The sequence below is a fragment of the Ambystoma mexicanum genome, chromosome 10 (genome assembly GCF_040938575.1).
Source record: "Ambystoma mexicanum isolate Mex_15411 chromosome 10, UKY_AmexF1_1, whole genome shotgun sequence".
NCBI lineage: Eukaryota > Metazoa > Chordata > Amphibia > Caudata > Ambystomatidae > Ambystoma > Ambystoma mexicanum.
In genome coordinates, this window is record NC_090932.1 from 887,629,727 (window position 1) to 887,655,798 (window position 26,072).

General features: G+C 45.1%; 1 protein-coding gene and 1 long non-coding RNA gene across 3 annotated transcripts in view; one reads left to right on the plus strand and one right to left on the minus strand.

Annotated features, from left to right (window-relative positions):
• Window positions 1-26,072, plus strand: part of LOC138491838 (uncharacterized) — a 238,042-nt gene that overhangs the window by 156,616 nt on the left and 55,354 nt on the right. The window lies entirely within an intron of this gene.
• The window catches only part of LOC138491837 (anosmin-1-like), a 550,452-nt gene continuing 530,399 nt past the window's right edge, over window positions 6,020-26,072 (minus strand). For both annotated transcript variants that reach the window (XM_069618627.1, XM_069618628.1), the window contains exons 13-14: window positions 14,420-14,561; window positions 6,020-7,419 (exon numbers count right to left, since the gene is read on the minus strand). In XM_069618627.1, the coding sequence (XP_069474728.1) occupies window positions 14,421-14,561 (141 nt within the window). In that variant the 3' untranslated portion in view covers window positions 6,020-7,419; window position 14,420. The remainder of the gene's footprint in view (window positions 7,420-14,419; window positions 14,562-26,072) is intronic.

Here is a 26,072-nt window from a genome sequence, read left to right on the forward strand (position 1 = left end):
AAATAGAACTACGGCATGGGTCTTTTCCATGCATTTGGAAAGAAGAAGTGATTGAAAGTTTTCTCTTGTAAAAGAAAGTTCCTTTCGAACAAAAGGAAAAAAAAGGGATTCTGCTGGCTAGGGTTGGGAAGGACTAAGAAGTCGCGCGACCTTAGTATCGCCAGCAACGAACATTGGGGTCGTCGATTGAGAAACTACGATGCCTGCCACCTCCACCGCTGCTCCCCGCACTGGACTAGTAAATAAGGGGGTGACCAACTCGGACAATGAACAATGTGCCTGGGCCCCGAAAACGTATTGCTGTGTTGTGTTAATAATAATTGGAATTTGTGTAATTACTGCTGTGGGACTTTGGTACTTCGAAGAAATGTACCCTCTAAAACCTCTACTGCCAATTGAGATTGTACCTACTGCTTTGACTCGCTCTGTACACCTCCACACCTTGTCACCTAGAGACTCCCAGCATAGACGAAAGTATCATAATAACACTTTAATGATAGTAATGAATGCAACGCATGCCATTTTTTATAAGAGTAATTGGTGGATTTGCACCCATTGACCGCAACATGGGAACAAGGTGCTAGGATGGTATATTCACCCTTTACCTTTAACAACTGCTTGCTATGCTTCTCTTAGAGCACTATTCTTTGGCCGTTGGAATGATAGCGTCTCAGGGAACTTTGATGGAACTAATTTAAATGATTTTGAGAAACGTTAATTGACTCCCCTGGGATGCTCGCTTTTTGCAAATAGAAGTAGACCTAATGTTGCTTCTATTAGGCCATCTGATAAACTATCTCTTCCTTTCCAAACTCTAATTTCCTTTAAAGTGGCTCCGATAGGCAATAAGGACGCTGTGCCCCCTTCCTACTCTATTAATCATAGCCCCGATTCAGTCCCCTTTTGTGTACAAAGAAATGGCACTCGGCCAATGGGAGATTTTGAAGGTTGTGTGAACATTGTAAATTTGACTGGGGAGAACAGGCCTCTGTATGTAGGGGGGCCTGTTTATTTCGTTTGTGGTAGTTCAGCATTTCCCTGGTTGCCCAAGGATTGGCAGGGAACCTGTTATTTAGGAATCCTGTTACCTGGGGTATTTGTAGCTAGTACATTGGAAGTTTCTAAGGCTCGCCCACGGCGGGACGAGGATGGGGATACCCCTGGGCAAGTATTGGGAGATATAGCAAAATCAGTTGTGCCATTTTGGGGACAGATAGCAAACTCTGAAAATATTAGGGGACTAGCAAGAGTACTGGAGAGAACCATCAACCGGACCACGGATATACTCTACAATATGACACTAGAACAAAAGGCAATAAGATTGGTAGCACTCCAAAATCGGATGGCATTAGATGTCATTCTGGCAGAACGTGGTGGAGTATGCAAATTAGTGGGGTCCGCTTGCTGTGTTTTCGTACCAGACTCCTCACCGACAATTTTTAAAGCAATACAGAACTTGCACATCCTTAGTTCTGAGGTGCATGTTCCTGTGGGAGATTGGAATATTAGCGCCTGGTTCTGGGATTCTCTATGATCCAGGGGTTGGAAGGTGCTTTCTGTTATCTTGGTTATTTTGGGAATCCTGCTATTCCTTTGTTGCTGTTTCCAATGTCTACCTAGTATATGTGCAATGCTAGGGGGGTGTTGTGCTCAAGCGGTGAGCACAGTAGGGCACAAAATGTACGCCCCAGATACAGCATCTAAAGAGTTTGTGTTACACGAGGTTCTGATGAACGACCTAATGGCTATAGACATTACAGATAATGATTCAGGATGTATAGACGACAATGCATGGAGTTATTTACAAAAGTATTAGAAGTGATATTAGCACTTGGCATAGGCCAAAAGGAGGGTTTGTCGGAATTCAAACAATATTATGCCTCCTATCGCAGCAATTTTATGTGTATTGGCCTACGCCAAGTTGTCTAAAACATCATAAGCGAACAAACTCCGCGGCAAGGTTTTGACCTTAGAGAAAGTAATGTAAGTCGCCATCTTAGATTAAGCCACCATTTTAGGTTCTCTTGTAATATGGAAAGTCACCCTGAACATCAAAATGGAGGCCGAATGACATTCTGAGTAAGATTCTGGCCGTTGTGACCTCCGTACACACGAATAATTAATATGCCTGCAGGCCACTTGTTGGGGTCGCAAACTGAGACCTTGTCCTATTGTTGACCTATGTGTAAATGTACAACTATATCAGCGAAACTAATCAAAATGCATATATTATACGATTGACCTGGCTAGGAACCCATAGGCCCGATCCCTAGAATGGTTAACCCGCGAGGGGGTTGGCCAAGGGCTGGATAAAGAGTATAAAAAGCCCAAGTATTCCAATGTACGGTCTCTCTCACTAATGCATCGAACCTTCGTTGAAGTTCGTTACGTTACTCTGAGAGCCGAATAGCTATCCGTTTGTCAATTGACTTTGGTAACTGTTGTAGCTTTTAAATAAAGCACTTGTATGTTCTTTGTAACCTGTGTTGGTGTGTTTCTTTTGGGCTTCCCGGCCTCATATTATTTTTCTGTTTCCACAACGCAACAGCAACAGCGCGCCTGCTGCTAACTGAAAGTAAATTGCCTCTCAGAACATCATTGGCAGTGGGTTCTTCTTCCGCCAATGTACAAAAAGCAAAGGCTGAGGAAATCGGGACAGAGGAGAGTTGACAAAACGCAAAGGGGAACCTATTCAGCTTCGAGTAATAATTAATTCATTATTCAGCCGGATGCTAAATAGCTAATTTCAGCTGGAATTCGGGCGAATAATTACACGAAGCCGAATTTCGGTACACCCCTACCTGACCCTAAATGGAAAAATCAGTAAGGTGACTAGTAGCTGTTTCTTTCAACTGAAATCTTTAAAGACCTTCTTGAGCTACTCCTCTTTCTCAGAGAAAGTGCAGCTAAGGAATGGTTTTATATCTAGTCACCATGACTATTGTAATGTCATTTATCTATGGATCCCTACAAAATTTTTATCAAATTGCAGTGCATCCAAAGTGCGACTGCAAGGCTGGTTTTCCATCTCAGGTGATGGAACATATTTTCCCCCTCTCTCCATACTCTTCACAAGATACCAGTGGCCAAAATGGTATTTTATGGTATTGTTTATTCATATTGCGCCTATACACAGGCAAGTGTTTCAAAGCGCTCAAGGAGGGTGGGAACATGGGGACAAACAACAGTGTAATACATTTAACAAGTTCAGACACAGCAAAAATAGGCCTGTCAGTGATTCTGCAGTTTTCCCAGTGCAATTAGGGGTGAAGACAAGGTAGAAAATCTTCAGGCTTGATGCATTCAGATCGTGCAAGTGCACAGACGGTGAGAGGGAGGGGGAGGTCCAAGTGCACCCGGTCGGGGGAGACTAGGGTAAGTGCAGAGAGAGACACTCTCTTGGGTTAATTCTCAAGTGCAGTGAAGGTGAGTGGGGTGTAGGGCCCTGAGGCAAGTGCGAGAGGGGAATGGCGGGGGTGCCCGGGACCGGTGAGACTCTGAGGTACATCAGGTGGACAGTTAGCAGAGCTGTTAGGGGGAGGGTATGATATGGCATTTGTAAAACACCTATACACAAGTGTTTCAAGGTGCGACAAGGGAGGGATGGAAAGAGCAGATAGCTAGGTTAGCAGGGCAGAGGGAGAGAGAAGGAAGAGGAGAAAGGGAAGGTTGTGAGGAGTTTCCGAAACTTAAGAAGATCAGGCTCAAGACGGAGGACGACAGGGAGGCTATTCCAAAGAGAGGCACCTGCTGAGGATAAGGATCCCACCTCCAAATCTCTGCTTGGGGAACCATCTCACTCGCAGAAGTTTGGAGGTAGATGAGCGGAGGGCTCGTGAGGGACAGTATTTAGGGAGGCAGCGTTGCAGGTAGGTAGGTCCCAGGCCCCAGAAAGCCTTGTGGACGATGCAGAGGGTGTTGAACTTGATCCTTGCAGCCACTGGGAGACAGTGAAGGGATTTCAGTGCCGGAGAGATGCAGTCCCTGGGCTTCAGGTCAAGGATAAGTCTTGCGGTTCTATTCTGGATGAGTTGCAGAGGGCGCAGAGGCAGGGAGGTTGAGGAAGAGGCTGCTGCAATAGTCCAACCTAGAGAGAACCAGTGCTCTGGAGACAGTGAGCCGTTGGGGGAAAGTGAGAAAAGGTAGAGTACCTCTGAGGAGGTGTAGCTGATAGGTTTTTAGCCTTGCAGGTGGGTGCAGGTGCAGGGCCAAGGGAGGCCGGCCAGATTGAAAGTGGGAAAGCGGGAGCAGGGGTCCTAATGCGAATGATTCGGTCTTACTGGCATTGAGGCAGAGGTTGTTTCCAGCACACCATGACTGATTAGGAGACAGGCATTCGCAAATGAGCGAGGAGGAGGAGGTGGCTGAGGGTAGCCTGAAAGATTGTGCCGTGTCATCTGCGTAACACTGGAAGTTAGAGGTGAAAGTGGCAATCACACGTTCCAAGGCAGCCATATGGACATTGAAGAACCAGGGGGATAGACTAGATCCCTGGAGAAACGCCACAGGTTGAAAGGGCTTTAGTCGAGAGAAAGGCTCAGAGTTCCACCTGGGATGGGCGGTCAGAGAGAAAGGAGGTTAACCACGCCAGAGCCTGACCTGTGATTCCCTGGGTTTCACGGAGACGTGCGATCAGGATGTTGTGGTTAACAGTGTCAAAGGCTGAGGAGAGGTCCAGGAGAATGAGTACAGAGGGAGTGCTGGTGTCAAGATTTGAGAGCAGGTCTTCAGGGGTGTTCAGAATAGCAGTTTCTGTGCCTCTGGATGCTCTAAATCCAGACTGATGATCATGGAAGCAACCAATAGATTCAGTGTGGCAGGTCTGCTGAGAGATAGACAACTTCTCCAGGAGTTTGCCCAGAAAAGAAGTGATAGAGATACGGCGGTAGTTTGCAGTTATGGAGGGGTCAGCAGAGAGTTTCTTGAGCAGAGGGTGCACAATGGAGTGCTTAAGGGCAGTAGGGAAAACTGCAGTGGAAAAGGAGAGATTGCAAAGAGGCGAGGGAATAAATATTGTCCTCAATGGTTTTACAGGTGCAGGGGTCCACCTGTTTGGGTGAGGCCTTCATAGACCAGACTTGTCTGGAGACCTCATCGGGTGTGACCGGTGGGAGGGAGGAGAGGGTAATCGAAGGGGGGGGCAAGGGAGGCTCCGGTGTTGGTGTATGCTGCGGTGGATTGCATTTTAAGCCCTGCGCTTTGCACATTAGGCCTACTATAAAACACGCTCCCGACTGACCAGAAATGATCTCTCTCACTTTGTCCCTGGGAGACATCTTAGATCTGCCTCTGCTAAACTTCTTACCACCCTCTCTCAATCTGAAAAATGGCTGATCATCAGATTTCCAGCCAACATCTAAAGACCTGGCTGTTCCCCAGTCAATGAATGCATCTTGGTGGACAGCTCAGAGATTCGATACATCTCTGAAGGAAATCTTTTGCACAATACAAAAAAATCGACCTACCTACCTGCTAAAGAACAGATGCAGGAAATGAAGCTTTAGTAAATGTCCTCTTGCACTCATTTGTTGAACACTGGTTGGCTTAATCCCTTTATGGCTTATTCTATTCGCTTATGATTCCTCACTTAGTATTTAGATCTCGTGAAATGGATGATGATTGATGTGACATATGACATATAAGGTCCAACAAAGAAGCAAGATCCCTCTAACTCGTTCTTGTTTCTGCCCACACGTGACCTGGCCTGGCAATTCATGTTATGCTGCTCTCTAAGAAGGATCAAGGGGTGCCAAACCTCATTTGCACTTTCTATGTTCCCTTCCGAAAACACACAGACAGAACAAAATCAATAGAATGAAACACTGCTCCGACAAATTCCTAGTGTTTAAGTAAGTTTTACTCGGGCATTTTCATTCATTACTTTTTCATTTTTTGTCACCTAAAACCACTGCAATGCTACCTATTTAAGTAATTAGGCACTATGAAGGCATCTCACCCTGAGGCTGTAAATGGACATTTGTAAACACAAAAATGAAGAATGGACACTGATAGCTAGAGAACATTTATTATTCATTTATTAACATTTAATAATATATCTTTAATAAACACTCTGTACATTAGGAAGATGTCTTCCAATTAAATGTATACACTTCTTGTAATTTTGAGATTAGGTGTGTTCTTTATTTCAGAAACACAAAGGAATACATAATACATTTACAATATTTACACTTTGCAATCACATCTTGGGAGGTGAAGAGTTTATCAAAAATACTTAATTGCCCTTTAAAAAACCTATTTAAAGAATGACTTTGGGTTCTCTTCAGAAGACAAAGGTGATCAAGTAATCAAATCATGGTATAATACAGGAGCAACTATAAAAAGGCAAAATAAAATGTATGTATTCTAGTTCTCCACCAATGAACATCATTGACACCGGAAAATCTGGCTATTAAATAGTAATTACTTCCCAAATTCCACAGTGTCTGACAACCAAATGACTCTCTCTCGCCAACCTTACTTTGAAAATAGAAATAACCATGTTGTATCACTGCCAGATACTAACGAATGAATGACAGTATCTGGCCGAAGCATCAAGAGCCACGATTGGGCCTTATGCCAAAGGGTTGCCCGTTAGGAGCCTTGTTTGCAAGGTCATTCTGCCTTGATTTTCTATGTTTAGAATGCCAGCTGAAACGGCAATGCCAAGCCAGCATATATACCTAGGACCACTTGAAGGGAAAGGAAACAGTATGGGGTAAAAGTTTTACCACCATCAATGATGCAGGTTTGATATTAAAATATGAATGCTTGCAGATAATTACTCACTGGGTGGACACCAAAGCAGAGCACCATTTGCAGTGTCATGATATAATAGAGGTGCCTAGACTTCTGACACTGTCTAATCATGATCTTTAAGACGGCAGTGTCAATACACTCCTTTTGTAGAATAAAAATAGTCACATGTTCCTACACGCATGTCAATGGAAGTTCGAGAAGGTCTTCTGTATCAGAAAGGCTCATTGGTTACTTGGTAAAGGTCTTTTTAGTAAGAGGTCCCCAGTGACATAGTCAAAGTAATGATTTAGTAGGCTCCACATTAGCCAAATTATTATTAAACTTAAACCAAAAATTGGACTGCAGTAGCTTAGAAGTACATCAGAACCAACACTGATTGTATTCTGTTGGGTAATCCATGTTTCTGTAGTGTGGAATATCTTTGAAAAGGTAACGTTTCTCTTTGATATTTACTGTATTTTTCTATTATCAATGATATATGTCTGTAAATCCAGTGATGGTCACTAGAAGCTCCCTCAGCTAGAGAAGCTCATGGTTCTGAGATGTGGAGATGCGCTGCGGGTTGTGCACGCGCTGTTGTTTTCCTCTGTGGATGATGTCCCGCATTTCTCTGATCGCCATGCCATGTCCTGAAGGGAGTTGTTGAGTACAACGTCATTTCACCTGAAGATATTGGAAGCAAAAGGAATGAACATACTGAGTTAGAATCCTAGTAGAAATGCTTGGTGCTTTCAGGTTTGGATATAAGTGTGGGTGCAGTTGAAGATTGTGAACTTTGCCAAAATCATTGATATCCTGAGTACCCCTACTCTTCTATCACACTGCCTTATGCATTGACGGACTGATGATAACGTCATGCTATTATCAGCATCTATTTGGTGGATGAAACTTACCTGTAACAATATTACTGCAGAAGGTACATGTTTTAGATTCACATGCTGGGCATAAAGCGCAATCTCGAGGTTGGTCTAGAAAATTACAACTTGCTGTCCTGATATTTTGAAAATAGTCTTTGGCATGGGCATATCAGTAATCAAATGCGTATCTGACATCCATGAGCCTCTTACATTGCTCCTGTGAGTGGACACCGTCTTCAGATTGACGGTTATGCCTGCTCCGGTGCAGCATAAGTAGGAAATCATACAATTAAAACCACAACAATGAGCACCTCTAACATAGGAGAACATAGCATAGGTTATACATCAAGACATATGAGCATCTAGATATGTTTAATAATTTAAAAACACTGTTCCAACCCCTAAGGGAAGTTAGGTGGGCCACATGTGCACCTAAAACAGAGGCAGGCTGGGAAATACTTGTACAGGTCATTAACATTTGCCTATTGCAGGGTGAATATGTTTTATGGTCACATGCTAGTGCGTGTAAGAATAGGGTAGAATGAAAAAGGTTCTTTAAACATCTTGCTACACCAGAAAATCCACTATTGTTTGTTTACCAATAGAGTAATGCTTTATAAACATAAGGGCACAGTTTCAAGGGCCTTCTGTACACATCTTATGTAAAAGTAGGTTGCATTCGCCTCTTTAGGTATTTTAGAACTGAGCTTGGGATTGTGTTCTAGCTTCTTATCAGCTGAGCTGTAGCATTTCTTGTTAATACATTGTAGAATCCATCTGGCTAACCTTGTTTTCCTAATGGGATCACCAGTATGCCGTGGGCTAAATAACACAGGAGGGACCATTTTCCTAATGTATTTTGTTCTGCCCAAGTAATACATAACTGCCTTTCTAACATCTGCTGTATGGTAGTTCCTTTCAGCAAGACTTTGCACGGCTAGACCTATCAACAGCCAGGTATGGTGCATAACCTTTTTGTAGAAGTGGCTTGACTTCTAACAGCAGAGGCAAAGTTTCTGGGTTTATTTTCTTGATCCTTAAAGACTTTTCTATTGGTTTTGTGTAAATATAATACCATATCAGTTTTGCACCGTGTCTAAAGCACCCACCTTTAGCTGGTGATGACTTCCCTTTTTCATGGACAGAACTGCAGTTTCCTTCCAACCGGGTGTTTGGTTGGAGGAGAGATGAAGCAAGTCACTGTTGTGATTATATTTTTTTTATTTTTACTTCGCTTTAGCACCTGCGTGTGGTTACTTGCAGGTGCTAAAGGTGGTATGGGGAGGAGGGAGAGAGCAGCAGTGGGGGAGCTCAAAACGGGGGCTTATACCAGAGAATATAGCCCGTGTTCCGAGCTCCCTGAATGGCTAGCGTCCCCGCCCAGGGTGCTAATGGACATTAAAAAGAAGGCCTTGATGGTAGTGTCTCCATTCATTTTACTGTCTCTATCTCCTTCTTGAAGTGGGCAAGTGTGTGATTCACTTGTTTCCCAACAGGGGCAGCCCATAACATGCATATCAATTATCTGGGCTTGCACTTTGGTTGAGAATACAGGGACATGTAAGCAGGAATGCTGCTTAAATACCACGTCTTTGGCTGCTTATTGATCAGATGTGTCTGCTGCATCTTATCTAGTATTGATTGTTGTATTGAGGATGATCGGCCCCTGTGGAGCAGATGTTGCCACCTTCTGTCCTATGGCTTTAAGCTCTTTTACTCACTCCAAGCATGAATGAAGGGACCATAGCCCTTTTCTTGGCTATGCTCAGCATGTTAGACTTTACTACCAGATGGTGACGGACAATGATGGGGTACTGTCTGGCTGGTTTATATTACTTCTGGCTGGTTTATATTACTTCTCTATTCTAGTGGTCATGGAACTTACGATAGCAGGGGTCAGTACTGTTTCTTTCAAATGCTTTTGCTACCTGAGCCACAATTGAGAAGGCTTTCATCTGAGTCTGAAAGTATTTAAAATATGCACCAGTCAGTTTTGTTCTCTTTTCCTGTGCTCTTTTATGCATCCTATGAGAAGCCTTTTTTGACTGAGTAAAATGTGCCCTGGCCCTCTTAAGATTGTATATTCCTTCACTTAAAGCGATTTTACTATATAGCCCCCTCCTCTCCCTGCATACACTTGGTTCCTCATTTGATATTTGCTCTTCAACATCAGAAGTATTCCTTCCGAGTCTCCCTCTGTAGGGAAGAAGTAACATCTTCTGTCTAATGCTGTTTTCGTGGTATTTTAAAAGGGATCTGCAGTGGATCTGACAGTGGTGCTCCTTTGCTTCTTGGTAGATGCCTTTGCCTTAATGCATTAGTTAAGAATATAGATAGTCTCTTGAAGTGTCATGCGCCTTAGTGTCAGGGGTGGACTGGGAACCAAAGGAAGCCCGGAAAATAATTTTCAGAATGGCCCCATGTTACACATTTTCAGCAAGCCCAACTCTTTTCCTATGAGAAAATAAAATCGGTTACCACAACAAAAGGCCTACTGGGAAATCTCCAGAGTTCCCTACAGGCCAGTCCAACCCTGCTTAGCGTGTTAAGGTGTCTTGGAATGACACTGAATTGGGGAAAAATCAGTAGAGGCAGTCACTTTGTCTGCAATCTCGACGGTTTTCATAATATGCCAAGTTCATGGTAAACTGAGTTAGAGATTGTTTCAACTTTACCTCCTATTTCCTTAGGAAGAGTCACAGACTGGCCCAAAACCAGTCAATCATGCAGCTTCTCGGGCGTATCCTACCTAAAAGCTTTTTCTTAAGACTCTTTAGGGTTTTGGCTTGAATTTCCAGCAAGCCACCCACTTTTCATCATGATCTGGGGTGGATGCTAATTATGAAGCCACATTTGGTCTGTCCACTGGGACTGATGGTTACGCCCTATAAAAAACGGAAATATGTCTCATTTAGTCACCCTTGTCATGGCGGCCGTCATCACAGATCTCTGCAATGTCCATGGCAGTGCGGCGGTGATCCCATGTGACTTAACCCACTCTTCAGTGAAAGTCATGGGAAGCCGGCAAGACCCCAATTTCCTGTGCCTTTCAAATTCCTGCATGGTGACTCCCTACCCCATCTACACATTGAGTGTGACAGATAAGAACCACAATGGACATGCCAGACTGTGTGGGTGTGCAAGTGGCTTGGTTCTTTTACAGGGATTTTGCTCATTCATAAGAAAGGGCTCGATAGTTTTAGGTGTAGTGCTCGGTTTCCATGGGGGAATTAATGTACTTACCATTGATATAAAATCAAGGTGGAGGCATGCTATTTATTTTTAGTGGGGTCAGACTGCTCATTGCTTGGTTTGTTTCAGCCTTAGGTGTCCTCACAATCAAATGATTAAGGTAAAGTCTCATAGGTACTGTGATGAAGCCCCCTGCCTAGCACAGGTGTGAAGAGTGGAAAAGCCAAGTGCGCAATGTGGCACCACCTTCTAAGTGATTCTGAGCCCAAGGTGGGGCAGGAAGGATCCCGGATCACAGGTGGCATGAGTTTGTCACAGAAAGCCCACTCATGGTTCTGTCCATTCAAGGGGCCTTTGTGCAGTACAATTTTGTGGATGCAACACCACCTTCACAACAGGCATTAACATCCAAACCATGATTGGTACCACAATCATTCATCCCCCATATGTCTTTGGCGGAATGGGAAGAACCTCTAGCATGGAGTTACAGATGGCAAACATGTCAGAAATGCTCCACAATCACAAAAAGAAAGATACATTTCAATGCACGTGTACTTGTGCACAGGAAGCTTCTGATGTGCGGTTTCGGGTTTGTGAGGTGGTGGCTATGGGTGAGTCCGCATAGTGCATAGCTCCAGTCTTCCAGGCACATGTATGAGTTACAAATCCAAGATGACAGCGGGCCAAACTACTGTTTTGCTCTATGGAGAATCCCAAGAAGAGAGTGGCCAGGAACACAGTGTTAAGGCTGTGGCTCACTTAAACACAACCAGTCATGTTTCAGAAGGGAAGACCCAGAGCAACTGAGCCCTGTTAGGTAAGGAAGGCAGTTGGAGGTGGAGTAAGGCCCAGGTACTGGCAGAAAGGTGTGATAATTTAAAAAGAACAGAAGTTGCATTGTTGGAGGCTGGTGAAAGGATATTAACAAGAATAAGCTGAAGTTGGAGATGATGGGAAAGGAGGAGGTGAAGGTGGGAAGAAGAGCAGGAGGTTGGAGAGAGGGCAGAAGAGAGGGGGAGGTGGTGGAAGAAGAGAAGAGCAAAAAGAAAGGGGGATTGAGGTAGAGGAGGAGAAAGATCAGAAGGTGGTGGAGAACCAACATAGTAAAGAGAACATGATCAAGAAGCAGATGGACAATGAGGAGGAGGAGAAAGGGCAGGAGTTGCTGAAAAGCCATAATGAAGGAAGAACACAAGATAGGAGGGGGTGGTGCGTGATCCTTCAGGAGGAAGGGGGAATTCAGCCCATGAGCTGATAGTCTACAGAGAGGAAAATCTGGCATGGCCTAAACCCATTTGAGGGGGAGCAGGGAGAAGAGGAGGAACACACGTGGCAGAGCACTGAGGAGGTGGTGGAGGAGACAAAGAAGAGAAGAGGCCAATAACTAGTAACCCCTCTTAGGAATGGGATCATCCCAAATTGTCAAAGAGATAGAGGATGGCTATCTGGGCTCAAAGGCGGGTAGCAGAAGTACACAGGGGTAGGAAGGTGCTTTAGCTGATTCACAGGTTGGTAGGGGAAACGGGTGTTGAAATATTGTCCTTAACCTTCTATGCAGACATCAGAAACTCTACCAAGCCAAGATGCATGGTTTAGAACCTTGGAGGGCTAACTCAGGCAGATTAAACATTCTAAACTGCCTTTCATCACAGAAGCTGAATTCACAAGACTTGTTTTCTGAAGCTACGGTTAAGAGACATTTCTGAAGAGAAAGAAGTGAACTAGTGACCAGTTGGAGAGAAAAGGAGGACAGGTGAAGGGGCAATAATCCTTAGATCCTTAAAGAACATGAAGCAAGTAGAAATGTCATAAGAAAATGTTGAATAATAACAGAAATCAATGCTCTATAGTGTTCAGGAGTAGCGTATAAATAGTTACAGCTTTAAGAATTAAATAGTTTAAGAAAGTATAAAACCGAAGGCATTTAAACAGTTACTTAATACGATTAATTTAATTGGGAGGCATAGGATAATTGGAGGGTTAAGGCTGTACCAACAAGTCTGTGATCCTGATAACTAAACTTGTAATGTATTAGCATGATAAAGGGCAGTTCAATCAAAAGAGAGAGCCGGACAAATGCTGAGTCTCCGTCAGCATTTGAAAGAGTAGCACAGTTTGCTTGACCCTGGAGAGGTGGCGGGAACATGCATGTTGGCCATTACTGGCGATGCAGTTAGGTGAGTAAAATCGTGCGAGAAAAGAAGTGTGGTGAGTTGGGGAGAAATGTAGTAGTTGGTGGTGTGGGAAGGTAGCAGAAGAGCACCATTATTGTTGATACTCGGAGTGGTCTTGTAAATATCAGAGGAGGGCATTTTGATATCAGAACACGAGCCGCAAGAAAGTGGCGGGTGAAGATCCGATCCAACGTGATATACCGTAAGACAGCAGCTATAACAGAAAATCAATACATCAGTGTGTATAAACCTAAAATATAGAGTAGTATGTTTATAGTTTTTTTGTGTACATTTATTTAAGGAGAGAAAGTCAGGAGAACGAAAGTCACAGGGAAAAGGTAAAACTATATACAGATCAACTCTCCTTATCTATTCCTCTGACCATCAGCAGAGGACGTACAGGTATGATTAGGACATTGGGAAGGATTGAGGTGAAGCCACATTGTTATTTCAAGAAGTGGGAAATCAAAACTCAGTATTCATGTTGTCAATTTTCTTAACAGGTGCAGAGGTTGAAGAGGGGGAACAGCCTGTGCCTTTTTTATTTTATCCACTACCCCTTTCCTTTACTGGTGACCTGCACCCAACAGCTTAAACATTTCTAGGGACTGAACATTGCTAAGGGGACAGTGGGATTCAGCAGCCCCCATGGACGAACGGACATGAATATGGCTAGGTGGAGGTGAACTGAGACAGGTCCTACAGTTAGGGAAAAGACGAGGACATGTGGGCAGGACCCTGGTGAAGACTTTTTAGCTGGGACTTGCATCACTCCAGCCTCCCTTCTTTGGCTGCACAGGCCTAATATGCGAACACACTGAGGGCAAGAGACTTGGGACTAAGGCTCTCCAGAGAACCACATAACCAGGATGAGAAGAAGCTGATAGTGATCAAGGAAACAAGACCCAAGGAAGAAGTGCAGCGTCACTCAAACCCCTAGAGTCTGAATGACTGGAATAAAAACAGGACAGGACCCTGGACTGAGAGAATATTTGGAAAGAAATTGACATTTTAATTACATCCAGAGCCATCCTGTGTATTATTACTGGAGAACTTCCTCTTTCTGTCACTCCTTGATTTCTCAGGCTTCATGGCTTCATGCACATGTATTACCTGGCTCCTGTGCAGGAGAGCAGATCACAACAAGAAAGAAAATTCAGAAATGCAGACCAAAATATTGTTCAGCGGGTAAGAAACTGAAAACTGGGCTACAGTTGGGATTTTACGAATGGAGCATTTAGTAATGAAAAAAAGTACTTTTATGACCTTTGTCAACTGTGCTAATGCTACTGGCGAATCCAAGCGAGCTAGGCTATACCTATAGTTATAGCACATGTGGCCTGATGTCATGCCACACAAAGCAGTTTACATTAATACACACATCTGCTTCTTTACACCTATGAATCAATCACCAAATCCATATTAAAATGTATCACCAACCTTATAGACTTGTTTCATTAAGTGCTGGTGTCCTAAAGGTTTTCACTGTTGCTGGTCCGTGACCTGTCGTTGAAAGCACTTGAACTTCAGCGTGGTAGAGGGTTGAAGGTTTGAGACTGTCAATCACCACGAAAAGCTGAGCCTAAACGAGGCACAGAAATTGAATTAAACCAAATGGTCATGTGTGTTTGCATTGTGCTTTATACCAAACACAATTATGTAAGTGTATGCAAGTTACGTTCCAGACGCAGTGAATCAAGATGCACCTAGAATTGTAGACGGGTAACTATCAACAATGAGAAATTTTGGCATAACTAGTATTTGTATTTTTGCTGTTAAATGGGTTTGCAATAAAGTTGCTTGAATAAAAAAAAATCAATGGCAATATGTTCCACTGAGGAGCTCAGATAGAATAGGGGAGCAAAACTTGGGTCGTTACTTGGATCCCTCCAGTGAAACGAACCCTGTTGTTGAAAGGCACCTTTCTACAATTTTATGTTGTGTATATCCCCTCTTTGTCCCTTTACCCTCTGTGCTTACCACATGGACTAGCAGTACAAGGGATGGGTAAAGGAGGCAGGAGGGATGTATAGACTAAGGCCAAAAAAAGAACTGTCTGCTGTCAAACACCCCAACATACTAATTTCTGGCATCACTTTTTTCCCTCTCCACATCTCTTGAGAAGCAAAAATGCTGTATTTCCCAACTGTAATATCACGCCAATGCAATGTGACCTCCCATATTTAACTGATGTGCTATCACAGGAGGGGGAGAGAGAATTCAGAGACATCTCAATGCACTCAAGGCTTCCTGGGTAAGCAATAAACAGAGCAACATTTTAACACAAGGAAGAATCAATTGTTCATGAATCTATGGTTCCAGTACATTGCAATACCTTATTGTTAATTCATTTATTGGACCCTCTACTGCCAGTTAGAATAGTCATTCTCCAGATATTTGGTTGACCCTTAGCAAGTGTATTGCTGGCCTATATTTTCATGCTGTTTTAATCAAATATGTTTATTAAAAAATACATGTTTTCTTTATAATTCACATATGTTATATACAGGAAAAGTAGCGTTAACTACTAAATCGTAATGCTTGAGGTTTGTGTGTTTCAGAATTACTAGCCATTAGGGTCAACAGTGAGGTTGCTGAAGGGTTATTGACTTACTAGGATGCAATCATTTCCCTTTTGTGATTACACGGTGTCCTACATGCCTGTTGTACAGATCTTGTCTTAACATTGTTGGGCTGCTTTAGGCATCAAGGATTAGGCCAGTCAATGGCTAATGTTCTGCATCTGTGATGGTCCTTATGCTGAATTGATTTAATATGGATGTCAATGTCAGGGAACGCAGTTGTTTTTTTTCATTATTTTATAGCTTTGGGGTACTTGGTCTGTTATGGTCCAGTTTTTTAAGATTGAATCATGAAGAACCGGCACCCACCAAAGTAATAATTTGGGCAAAGTTAAAAGTAGCACTACTATATTGACAGCATCTGGCTTTCAGGAACCTTCGGCTGTTGTAAGTTCCCAGCTGGCAAACACTCTGATAGGGAATGTATGCATTTTCAATCACTGGAAATCTACTTCCTATAGATGAGGCTCAGGCTAGTAGGAGCCTCACCTTGGCTCCGAGACGTTATCACTCGACACCAGTGCTGCTTATGTGCTCGACTGTAAAGAACTTGCTCAGGTAGGAATGGAATAGTCCACCCTGGTTCCTGTAATGCAAATCTCAATTGTGGGGGTACAGTCTGAATTTCCAAAGTGGATAAGAATGTATCTCATGTTGGCCAACCTGATGGTCCGGACCCTAGTGCCTTGGAGGACATTTCCCCTCCCTACAATGTATTACAGACAAAAAGATGAAATCAGCCTTGAAATAATCTGGCTCTCTGATGGAACCTATTTCATCGTACACCTCCTTAACACTGATGAAAAATGTCCAGTATGGGGCTTTGGTTCTTCAGGCGATGCCGATTGTTTGGAACTTCTGACAAACCCCATGTTGCATGATGGACTTAAGGCTCTGGCCATTGATGCTAGTAGATTTAATTGAAGGTAGAAGAGTAGGGCTTTAAGAATCCCCTTCCTGGGCTAAGGAGTTATACTTAAATCTGCCAACAACAGGAAATATCTTTCACCTTTTAAGAGCTAGCAGAAAGATACCATTTCTAAACCCTCAGTCGCCTATCTTCATCCGAGTACGGCGACTCTCATTCTTATGTTCAGTTCTGGCCAGAGGTAGAAGCAGTGAAATAAACATCCAAACTAGGCTCCTCTGGTGGGTCAGAATGAGCAGGGACAAGACTGGGTGATACTCTGGGTCAGATTCTCAAAAACACATGTGTACTAATAGCAGTTCAAGGCACACTGGAAGGGGTTCCGTTGGTGATTGCGTCAGTCTATTCTCCTAACCAGGATCAAGCAGCATTCAATGCTCAAGCGCTGGATGAGGTGTTGGCCCTACAAGGTGAATTGGTCATCATAGGAGGAGTCTTCAACTCATGGGGGATGTGTGATATTGGACAGAACCTCAGTGAGAGAAACTCAATTAGAAGATTGGGATGGGGGGCGAGATGGAGGCTGCGGGAGGGCCATAGACTGAAGAGGTTTCGCGGATGTTTGGAGGTCTAAACATCCGTTCCAGAAGGGCTACACATTCTACTCTATACCCCATGGGACAAATACAAGAATAGATTAGTTATTATTGAACAGCAGAATATGTCGTAGTGAGATCCAATTGGTGGGGTGGTCCGACCACGATATGGTCCGCATGACATTATATGTTATGGGGATACGAAGAACCGACTCCAGGTGGAGGTGCCACGATTCGCTGTGGTGGGATCCGCATTATTCCACGCAATTAGTTCAGGATATACAAGAATATTTTGAGCTCAATGACCCAGGGGATGTGAGCATAGACACCATATGGGAAGCTGGGAAGACCACATGGCAGGGACGACTGATAAGTGAGGGAGCAAGGAGAAAATGTCAACGTAGTGTGGTAGAGGAAGCTCTTCATAAAGACATCTTTGAGTTAGAAGGAAGGCTACACACAGCAGGCAGGTATGGAGGCGACAATGTCCTAAGCTTGCCACAGAATAATGGGGATGCGTGACACAGCAAGGAAGTTAAGATTTCTTAAACAGAAATACTATAAGAAAGGTGACAAAGTGGGTCCCCTGTTTGCCACAAGTCTCAAGGCTCAAAGGGCAGACAGATGGGTAATGGGGCTATGCAATAATATGGAGCTGCTGGACACCACGCCCAAGGGAGTGGTGAAATGCTTTGCCCAGTATAAGAAGGTCTGTAAACAAGCGAGGACCATGAGAGAGAGGGAGAGTTACAGGAGTACTTAACGCATATAGAGATGGCAAGGCTAACTAACAATGAAGCGATATTCTTAAACAACCCCATCACAGCTGAAGAAGCCCAATGTAATATTAAGAGGCTACCCAATGGGAAGGTGCCTGAGGAAGACAGGTATACAATTGGATTTTTAAAAACGTTTGCAAGGGTTCTCCTCCCATATCTCGTTGAGCTATTTAATAACATCCTTGAAACAGGGAGTGCACCTCCCTTGTTCAGTAAAGCCATGATTTCAGTCATACTGAAAGAAGGAAGGGATCCTGAGTACTGTTCATTATACCATCCTATCTCTTTACTGAATCTCCATGAGAACATTTTTGCGAGGACATTGGCCTCACGAACAGAAGGGATGATGCCCCACCTCGCGCATTTTGACCAAGTAGGCAGGGAGCAGATATGGTGTGCAACACTCTAAACTTAATGGAACACACATGCTCACGTGCAGGAGACTATTTGCTACTTAACCTTGATGCTCAGAAACCATTTGACAGAGTGGAGTGGAAATTTGTATTTGCTGTTCTCTGGAAGCTGGGCTTTGGAGACAACATTATGGGGGGAATACGGGCCTTATATGTAAACCCAACTGCACAAGTAGTAGCAAATGGGAAGGCCTTGCGCTCTTGGAAGGAAAACCAGGCATGGTGACTCGCTTTCACCCCTACTGTTTGATCTATCGATTGAACCATTGGGAATAAAGATCCGGCAGGATAAGTGAGTGGAGGGGTTAGAACTGCAGTGGGGGAGTACAAACTCGGGATGTATGCAGATGACGTACTTCTTCACCTAAGAAACCCAAGAACCTCGATTCCCTGTGTCCTCTAGGTCTTAAGAGAATATGGACACATATCTGGTTTTAAGGTAAACCAACAAATCGGTCTTATTCCCCTATTACCGCATTGTGAATAGTCCGTTGAAGACCTGCAAAGGTTTGAGATCCCTATTGAGCGGAACACCATGAAGTACCTAGGGGTGATGATTATGAGAGACATGGGTGACCTCTATTAGGCCACCCTCCATCCACTGTTACATAATATGCTTGCCGACATGGAAGTATGGTCCCAATCAACGCTATGCTGGCTGGGCTGATTGAACACAGTAAAAATGACACTGCACCAGTAGATTTTGTATTTGCAACAAATGCTCCCTATGGAAATGCCGGAGGAGCTCAGCTCTTCACAGATCTGAAACACAGAATTATATGGTTTCTAAGACGGGGGTGAAAATAGTGGCCTATAAAACCCTGATACAGCCGAAAGACAGAGGAGCAGTGGAACTACCAGACATACACACCTATTACAAAGCAGCACAGTTCAAGGCATTAATTGCACACTGGAGGATGGAAATAAATAAATAATGGGTGGCGATAGAAAATCATTTATTGCGCCCTGTCACAGTAGGGGAATGGCTGTGAGCCCTGATGATGTCCGTACCTCTGACGGTACACAAACACAAGATACTGCTTCACTGTGGAAACTATGGAGGGTAAAGGTTGAGATGCAAGGGGTCATGATGTGGCCGTCGCCTCAATACCATATATGCCCCCCGCCGATACGAGAAGCAATTCAAAAGCCACTTTGCTTCCAGTCATGGTTCAAGGTAGGGTTGGAGAGGGCAGGGCAGGTGGTGAAAGGCAACACATTTGTCCTTTTAGAGGTGTTTGAGAAAGTATTGCACCTCTGGAAACTGTCTTTAAATATTTGCAACTAAAGTGGATCCTGATGTCAGAAAGGTGGAAAGGGGATATACAAAGGGAGCTGACAGACACAGAAACCATTTTAGGGATTGCCACAACAACAAAGGGACTGATTTCAGCTATATATCGAGCGCTGCCGTCAGCGAAGGGAGGCGGAGCTGAAGCCTATAGGAAGAAATGGGAAAGGGACTTGGGCAGGAAGTTAGATGACTGCCACTGACTCTAAGCAGAAAGGCCCACAACAGACTGATAGCGTGCCAATACAAGTTGCATGGTCTAAAGCTACTGTACAGAAGGCAGTAAGACCCGGTCCGCCTCTCTAAAATGTATGCAGGCGTAGACCCCTCCTGTTTTGCATGGATGTGGCCAAAGGGCTACTTATTGGCATATATGGTGGTCGTGCCTAGAGTGCAAAGCTTCTGGAAAGATGTTCTGGGAGGATCAAAGAGTTAGTATCAACAGGGGATCAAGGCTGGTCTGTCCCTTCTATTTGGGATAGAAGTGATAGATGGCCAATGGAAGCGCCTGCCACACATGACATATTTCCTACTCCTGTATTGCAATAGGGTGGAAGCGACGCCCATTACCGTGGTCATTACATGCAAGAGACATTTACGAGATGGAGAACATCTCAGGGGCCCTACATGATCTACAGCCGTCACGAACGAGGGAACGGATGACCTTCCTCAAAAAACATGGTTCGTCGCCCATCTCAGAAATCCGACATGGACTGTAGCAGCCGGAAAGGTAAGGCTACATCGATGATGCCGGCCCTGCCAAAGTATAGACCTCTCAAGCATAAGTCCAGGAACGATGAGAATACGGCTGCCCCCATAAGCTGGGGCCCTGAGGAACACCCTAGATATAGTGCATTTAGATTGTGACTGCCTCACTGCCTGCTGCCGAAGGGGTGGGAGAGGGGATACATGGGGAAAGGGGTGAGAAGGGTGTTTAAAATATAAAAGGTGTTTTGCATGGTTCTGATGTCGATTTTTGAAACCACTGGAGTGATGAGATGTGTAACTGCAAATGAAAATAAAGAATTAAAAAAAAATCATGCGTGTGGATGAGATGCTCGACTGTGCAATGCTGCACATGCCCCATCGCGAATCCTATTGTGTTGGATGTTTCACAAAGAAATCCCCCAAAGATAAGCCATGTACAGGGCAGAGAAAAATAGGATGTCGACGTTGTGCAAATAAGTGGCCAATAAATGGCGCCTGGGATGCGATGCACACGCCGTGCACATCCTTTCGAAGTTCTTTAATATGAAAATGTCATCATGTTGTGTGAAAGAGGTAAGCACCGCGTCAGATCCAACAAAAACGTAGAATTACCATAAAAACGAAAGACCCAAGAAGTAGCCTCACAAAACCTGTGTGTCAACCCTCCAGTGTTTGTGAAGATAAGGACAGAGTACAGGAGTAGGAGTATGGCCTCCATGGATGAGAAGGGTGGCCGGCATGGCATGGGGAGAAGGCAAGAATGGCCAAGAATACTGAGGACCTCATCGGAGGCTACATGGCACAGGCAAGAAGGGCCAAGAATGTCACTGCTGCTGAGAACCTCATCGTAGACTACATGGCACAGTCAAGAAGGGCCAAGAATGTCACTGCTGCTGAGAACCTCATCATAGACTACATGGCACAGTCAAGAAGGGCCAAGAATGTCACTGCTGCTGAGAACCTCATCATAGACTACATGGCACAGGCAAGAAGGGCCAAGAATGTCACTGCTGCCTAGGACCTCATCATAGACTACATGGCACAGGCAAGAAGGGCCAAGAATGTCACTGCTGCTGAGAACCTCATCGTAGACTACATGGCACAGTCAAGAAGGGCCAAGAATGTCACTGCTGCTGAGAACCTCATCATAGACTACATGGCACAGTCAAGAAGGGCCAAGAATGTCACTGCTGCTGAGAACCTCATCATAGACTACATGGCACAGTCAAGAAGGGCCAAGAATGTCACTGCTGCTGAGAACCTCATCATAGACTACATGGCACAGTCAAGAAGGGCCAAGAATGTCACTGCTGCTGAGAACCTCATCATAGACTACATGGCACAGTCAAGAAGGGCCAAGAATGTCACTGCTGCTGAGAACCTCATCATAAACTCCATGGCATAGTCAAGAAGGGCCAAGAATTACACTGCTGCTGAGGACCTCATCGTAGACTACATGGCACATGCAAGAAGGGCCAAGAATGTTGCTGCTGCGGCTGAGGATCTCGTCATAGACTACATGGCACAGGCAAGAAGGGCCAAGAATGTCACTGCTGCTTAGGACCTGTAGACTACATGGCACAGTCAAGAACGGCCAAGAATGTCACTGCTGCCTAGGACCTCATCATAGACTACATGGCACAGGCAAGAAGGGCCAAGAATGTCGCTGCTGCTGAGAACCTCATCATAGACTACATGGCACAGTCAAGAAGGGCCAAGAATTTCACAGCTGCTGAGGACCTCATCGTAGACTACATGGCACAGGCAAGAAGGGCCAAGAATGTTGCTCCTGCTGCTGAGGACCTCGTCATAGACTACATGGCACAGGCAAGAAGGGCAAAGAATGTCACTGCTGCCGAGGACCTCATCATAGACTACATGGCACAGGCAAGAAGGGCCAAGAATGTCGCTGCTGCTGAGAACCTCATCATAGACTACATGGCACAGTCAAGAAGGGCCAAGAATTTCACAGCTGCTGAGGACCTCATCGTAGACTACATGGCACAGGCAAGAAGGGCCAAGAATGTTGCTCCTGCTGCTGAGGACCTCGTCATAGACTACATGGCACAGGCAAGAAGGGCAAAGAATGTCACTGCTGCCGAGGACCTCATAATAGACTACATGGCACAGGCAAGAAGGGCAAAGAATGTCACTGCTGCTGAGGACCTCATCATAGACTACATGGCACAGGCAAGAAGGGCCAAGAATGTCACTGCTGCTTAGGACCTGTAGACTACAAGACACAGTCAAGAACGGCCAAGAATGTCACTGCTGCCTAGGACCTCATCATAGACTACATGGCACAGACAAGAAGGGCCAAGAATGTCACTGCTGCTGAGGACCTCATCGTAGACTACATGGTACCGGCAAGAAGGGCCAAGAATGTCACTGCTGCTGAGAACCTCATCGTAGACTACATGGCACAGGAAAGAAGGGCCAAGAATGTCACTGCTGCTGAGAACCTCATCATAGACTACAGGGCACAGTCAAGAAGGGCCAAGAATGTCGCTGCTGCTGAGGACCTCGTCGTAGACTACATGGCGCAGGCAAGAAGGGCCAAGGATGTCGCTGCTGCTGAGGACCTCGTCATAGACTACATGGCACAGTCAATAAGGGCCAAGAATGTCACTGCTGCTGAGAACCTCATGATAGACTACATGGCACCGGCAAGAAGGGCCAAGAATGTCACTGCTGCTGAGGACCTCATCGTAGACTACATGGCACCGGCAAGAAGGGCCAAGAATGTCACTGCTGCTGAGGACCTCATCGCAGACTACATGGCACCGGCAAGAAGGGCCAAGAATGTCACTGCTGCTGAGAACCTCACCATAGACTACATGGCACAGGCAAGAAGGGCCAAGAATGTCACTGCTGCTGAGAACCTCGTCGTAGACTACATGGCACAGTCAAGAAGGGCCAAGAATGTCACTGTTGCTGAGAACCTCATCATAGACTACATGGCACAGGCAAGAAGGGCCAAGAATGTCACTGCTGCTGAGAACCTCGTCGTAGACTACATGGCACAGTCAAGAAGGGCCAAGAATGTCACTGTTGCTGAGGACCTCATTGTAGACTACATGGCACAGGCAAGAAGGACCAAGAATGTTGCTGCTGCTGAGGACCTCGTCATAGACTACATGGCACAGGCAAGAAAGGCAAAGAATGTCGCTGCAGCTGAGGACCTCATCGTAGACTACATGACACAGGCAAGAAGGGCCAAGAATTTCACCATAGACTACATGGCACAGTCAAGAAGGGCCAAGAATTTCACTGCTGCTGAGGACTTCATCGTAGACTACATGGCGCAGGCAAGAAGGGCCAAGAATTTCACTGCTGCTGAGGACCTCATCGTAGACTACATGGCACAGTCAGGAAGGGCCAAGAATTTCACTGCTGCTGAGGACCTCATTGTAGACTACATGGCACAGGCAAGAAGGGCCAAGAATGTTGCTGCTGCTGCTGAGGACCTTGTCATAGACTACATGGCACAGGCAAGAAAGGCAAAGAATGTCGCTGCTGCTGAGGACCTCATTGTAGACTACATGGCACAGGCAAGAAGGGCCAAGAATTTCACCATAGTATACATGGCACAGTCAAGAAGGGCCAAGAATTTCACTGCTGCTGAGGACCTCATCGTAGACTACATGGCACAGGAGAGAAGGGCCAAGAATTTCACTGCTGCTGTGGACGTCATTGTAGACTACGTGGCACAGGCAAGAAGGGCCAAAAATGTCGATGCTGCTGAAGACCTCATCGTAGACTACATGGCACAGGCAAGAAGGGCCAAAAATGTCGCTGCTGCTGAGGACCCCATCGTAGACTACATGGCACAAGCAAAAAGGGCCAAGAATGTCACTGCTGCTGAGGACCTCATCGTAGACTACATGGCACAGGCAAGAAGGGCCAAGAATGTCGCTGCTGCTGAGGACCTCATCGTAAACTACATGACACAGGCAAGAAGGGCCAAGAATTTCACTGCTGCTGAGGACCTCATCGTAGACTACATGGCACCGGCAAGAAGGGCCAAGAATTTCACTGCTGCTGAGGACCTCATCGTAGACTACATGGCACCGGCAAGAAGGGCCAAGAATGTCACTGTTGCTGAGGAACTCCTCATAGACTACATGTCACAACATGAGGACACCCTCTTCGAGCTGCATGGTGCCCACAAGGTCAACCATTAAAGTCAGAAATGCGCTCTGGACAGAGTTTACAACTAACATACATGTTCTGGGTGTTTCCCAGCAATTCCTAAAATGGTGAAGAAGCACTGCATTGGGAGTGGGGGGTCAAAAGGCATATACACAGAAGGTGGCTGAACATAAAGCCCATGGCAGAGGCGCTGGGAGAGGCCCACCCCCAGAGAGCATTGTGACACTTGTTGAATGATGCAGTAGATGGCTTCTGGAGAACCGACAAATGCGCTGGAAGGCCAAGGGAGCATTACTAAAAGCACATTATAACAGCTGCGTGCATTGGCCGGTATGTTAAGGATAGAGTTAGAGTCCAGGCAACAGTTCCCTACTCCAGAGTAGTATAGTCCAATGGGTGTCTGAGTAGCCCATATCATGTGCTTGTAATGGCTTCCTTCACCCTCAAAGTGTAGACATCAGTCAAATCCCAGATAGCCGTCATGTTGTGATGATCCCCCTGAATCCTTGTCAACGGGCTTAAAGTGCCAAGTAGCCAGAGGGGCTGGCGGTGTGCCTGTGCTGGCGACAATGCTAATGGCAAGTGTGTATCAAAAGGCATAGGGCCATGATGACAAACCGGTGCAGGGCAACCCACGATGAGTGCATACATGCACACAGGCCAACATTTGACATAGCCCATGCTCATGAGACGTGAAGTGCAAGGAAGCACATTGCGCATTGACTTGCCTTGTGCTGAAGGTTATTTAATGTGGGCCAATGTAACTAAGATGAAGGAGATGCTCAGGTGTGGCACAGTGGTGCTATCAGCTGCCCTGAAGGCTTAGCAGGGTCCCTCAAATTGCCAATTTCTGTCCTTGACTAAAAATGCGATGTCTTCACAGTGTCCTTTGGTGCAGTGTGTCTGGAGTTCTGATGAGAAGGGTTGGAGGATAAGGCTGCTGCATGGCTGTATCCTCAACATGAGCAGAGATGGGGACAAGGAAGAGGATGATGAGGTGCTAAAGCCCTGGACACTTACCAGTAACCTTTATTACTCGGATTCTCTCTTTCTCGTCCCAGTCCTTACAGGACCCAGGCATGTTTCCACCCTGTTTGCTGGGAAGATGCACAGGCGGTACTTTCGCTATAGGGTGGTTTCATTGCTACGCCTCTAGAAGAGGGTGTAGTGTAGGAGCCATTTTGGGTTTTATTTTGTTGGGTGCAACCAAAGGGCATCTGTCGAATTTGTACTGACTTCAAGATAAGTTCTGGAACGAGGAAGGAAGATGGGAGTAATACAGACCACTGGTAAGAAAACGGTCCAAACCTTTTACACAGATGCACCCCTGGGGTTAATAATTGTTCTATTTTAGGTCTGAGTAACCCATTCTGTCCTGTTTTTTTTATTTTTTTCATTTCTTTTCATGTAGTCTTGCTTGCATATGGGCAACAATAAAACTACAAGTACCAGAATTCAAAGGAAAATGAAGAGGACTGAATAATCCACTCACCCCATTGGAATAATTTGAGATCTCTATATCCGTCCGGATACTTTGGCAATATGATGTTCGCATCTCCACCAAACCCGGTGACCAAAAAAGGAAGCAAACCAAGGGGTGCATTTGTGAGTCATATGCCTATTTTATCTGTTGGACCATAGGTTGGAAATAGTTTATTTTAAAAGGTCATTGCACATACATGAAGTGTTTTGTGACTCAAATAA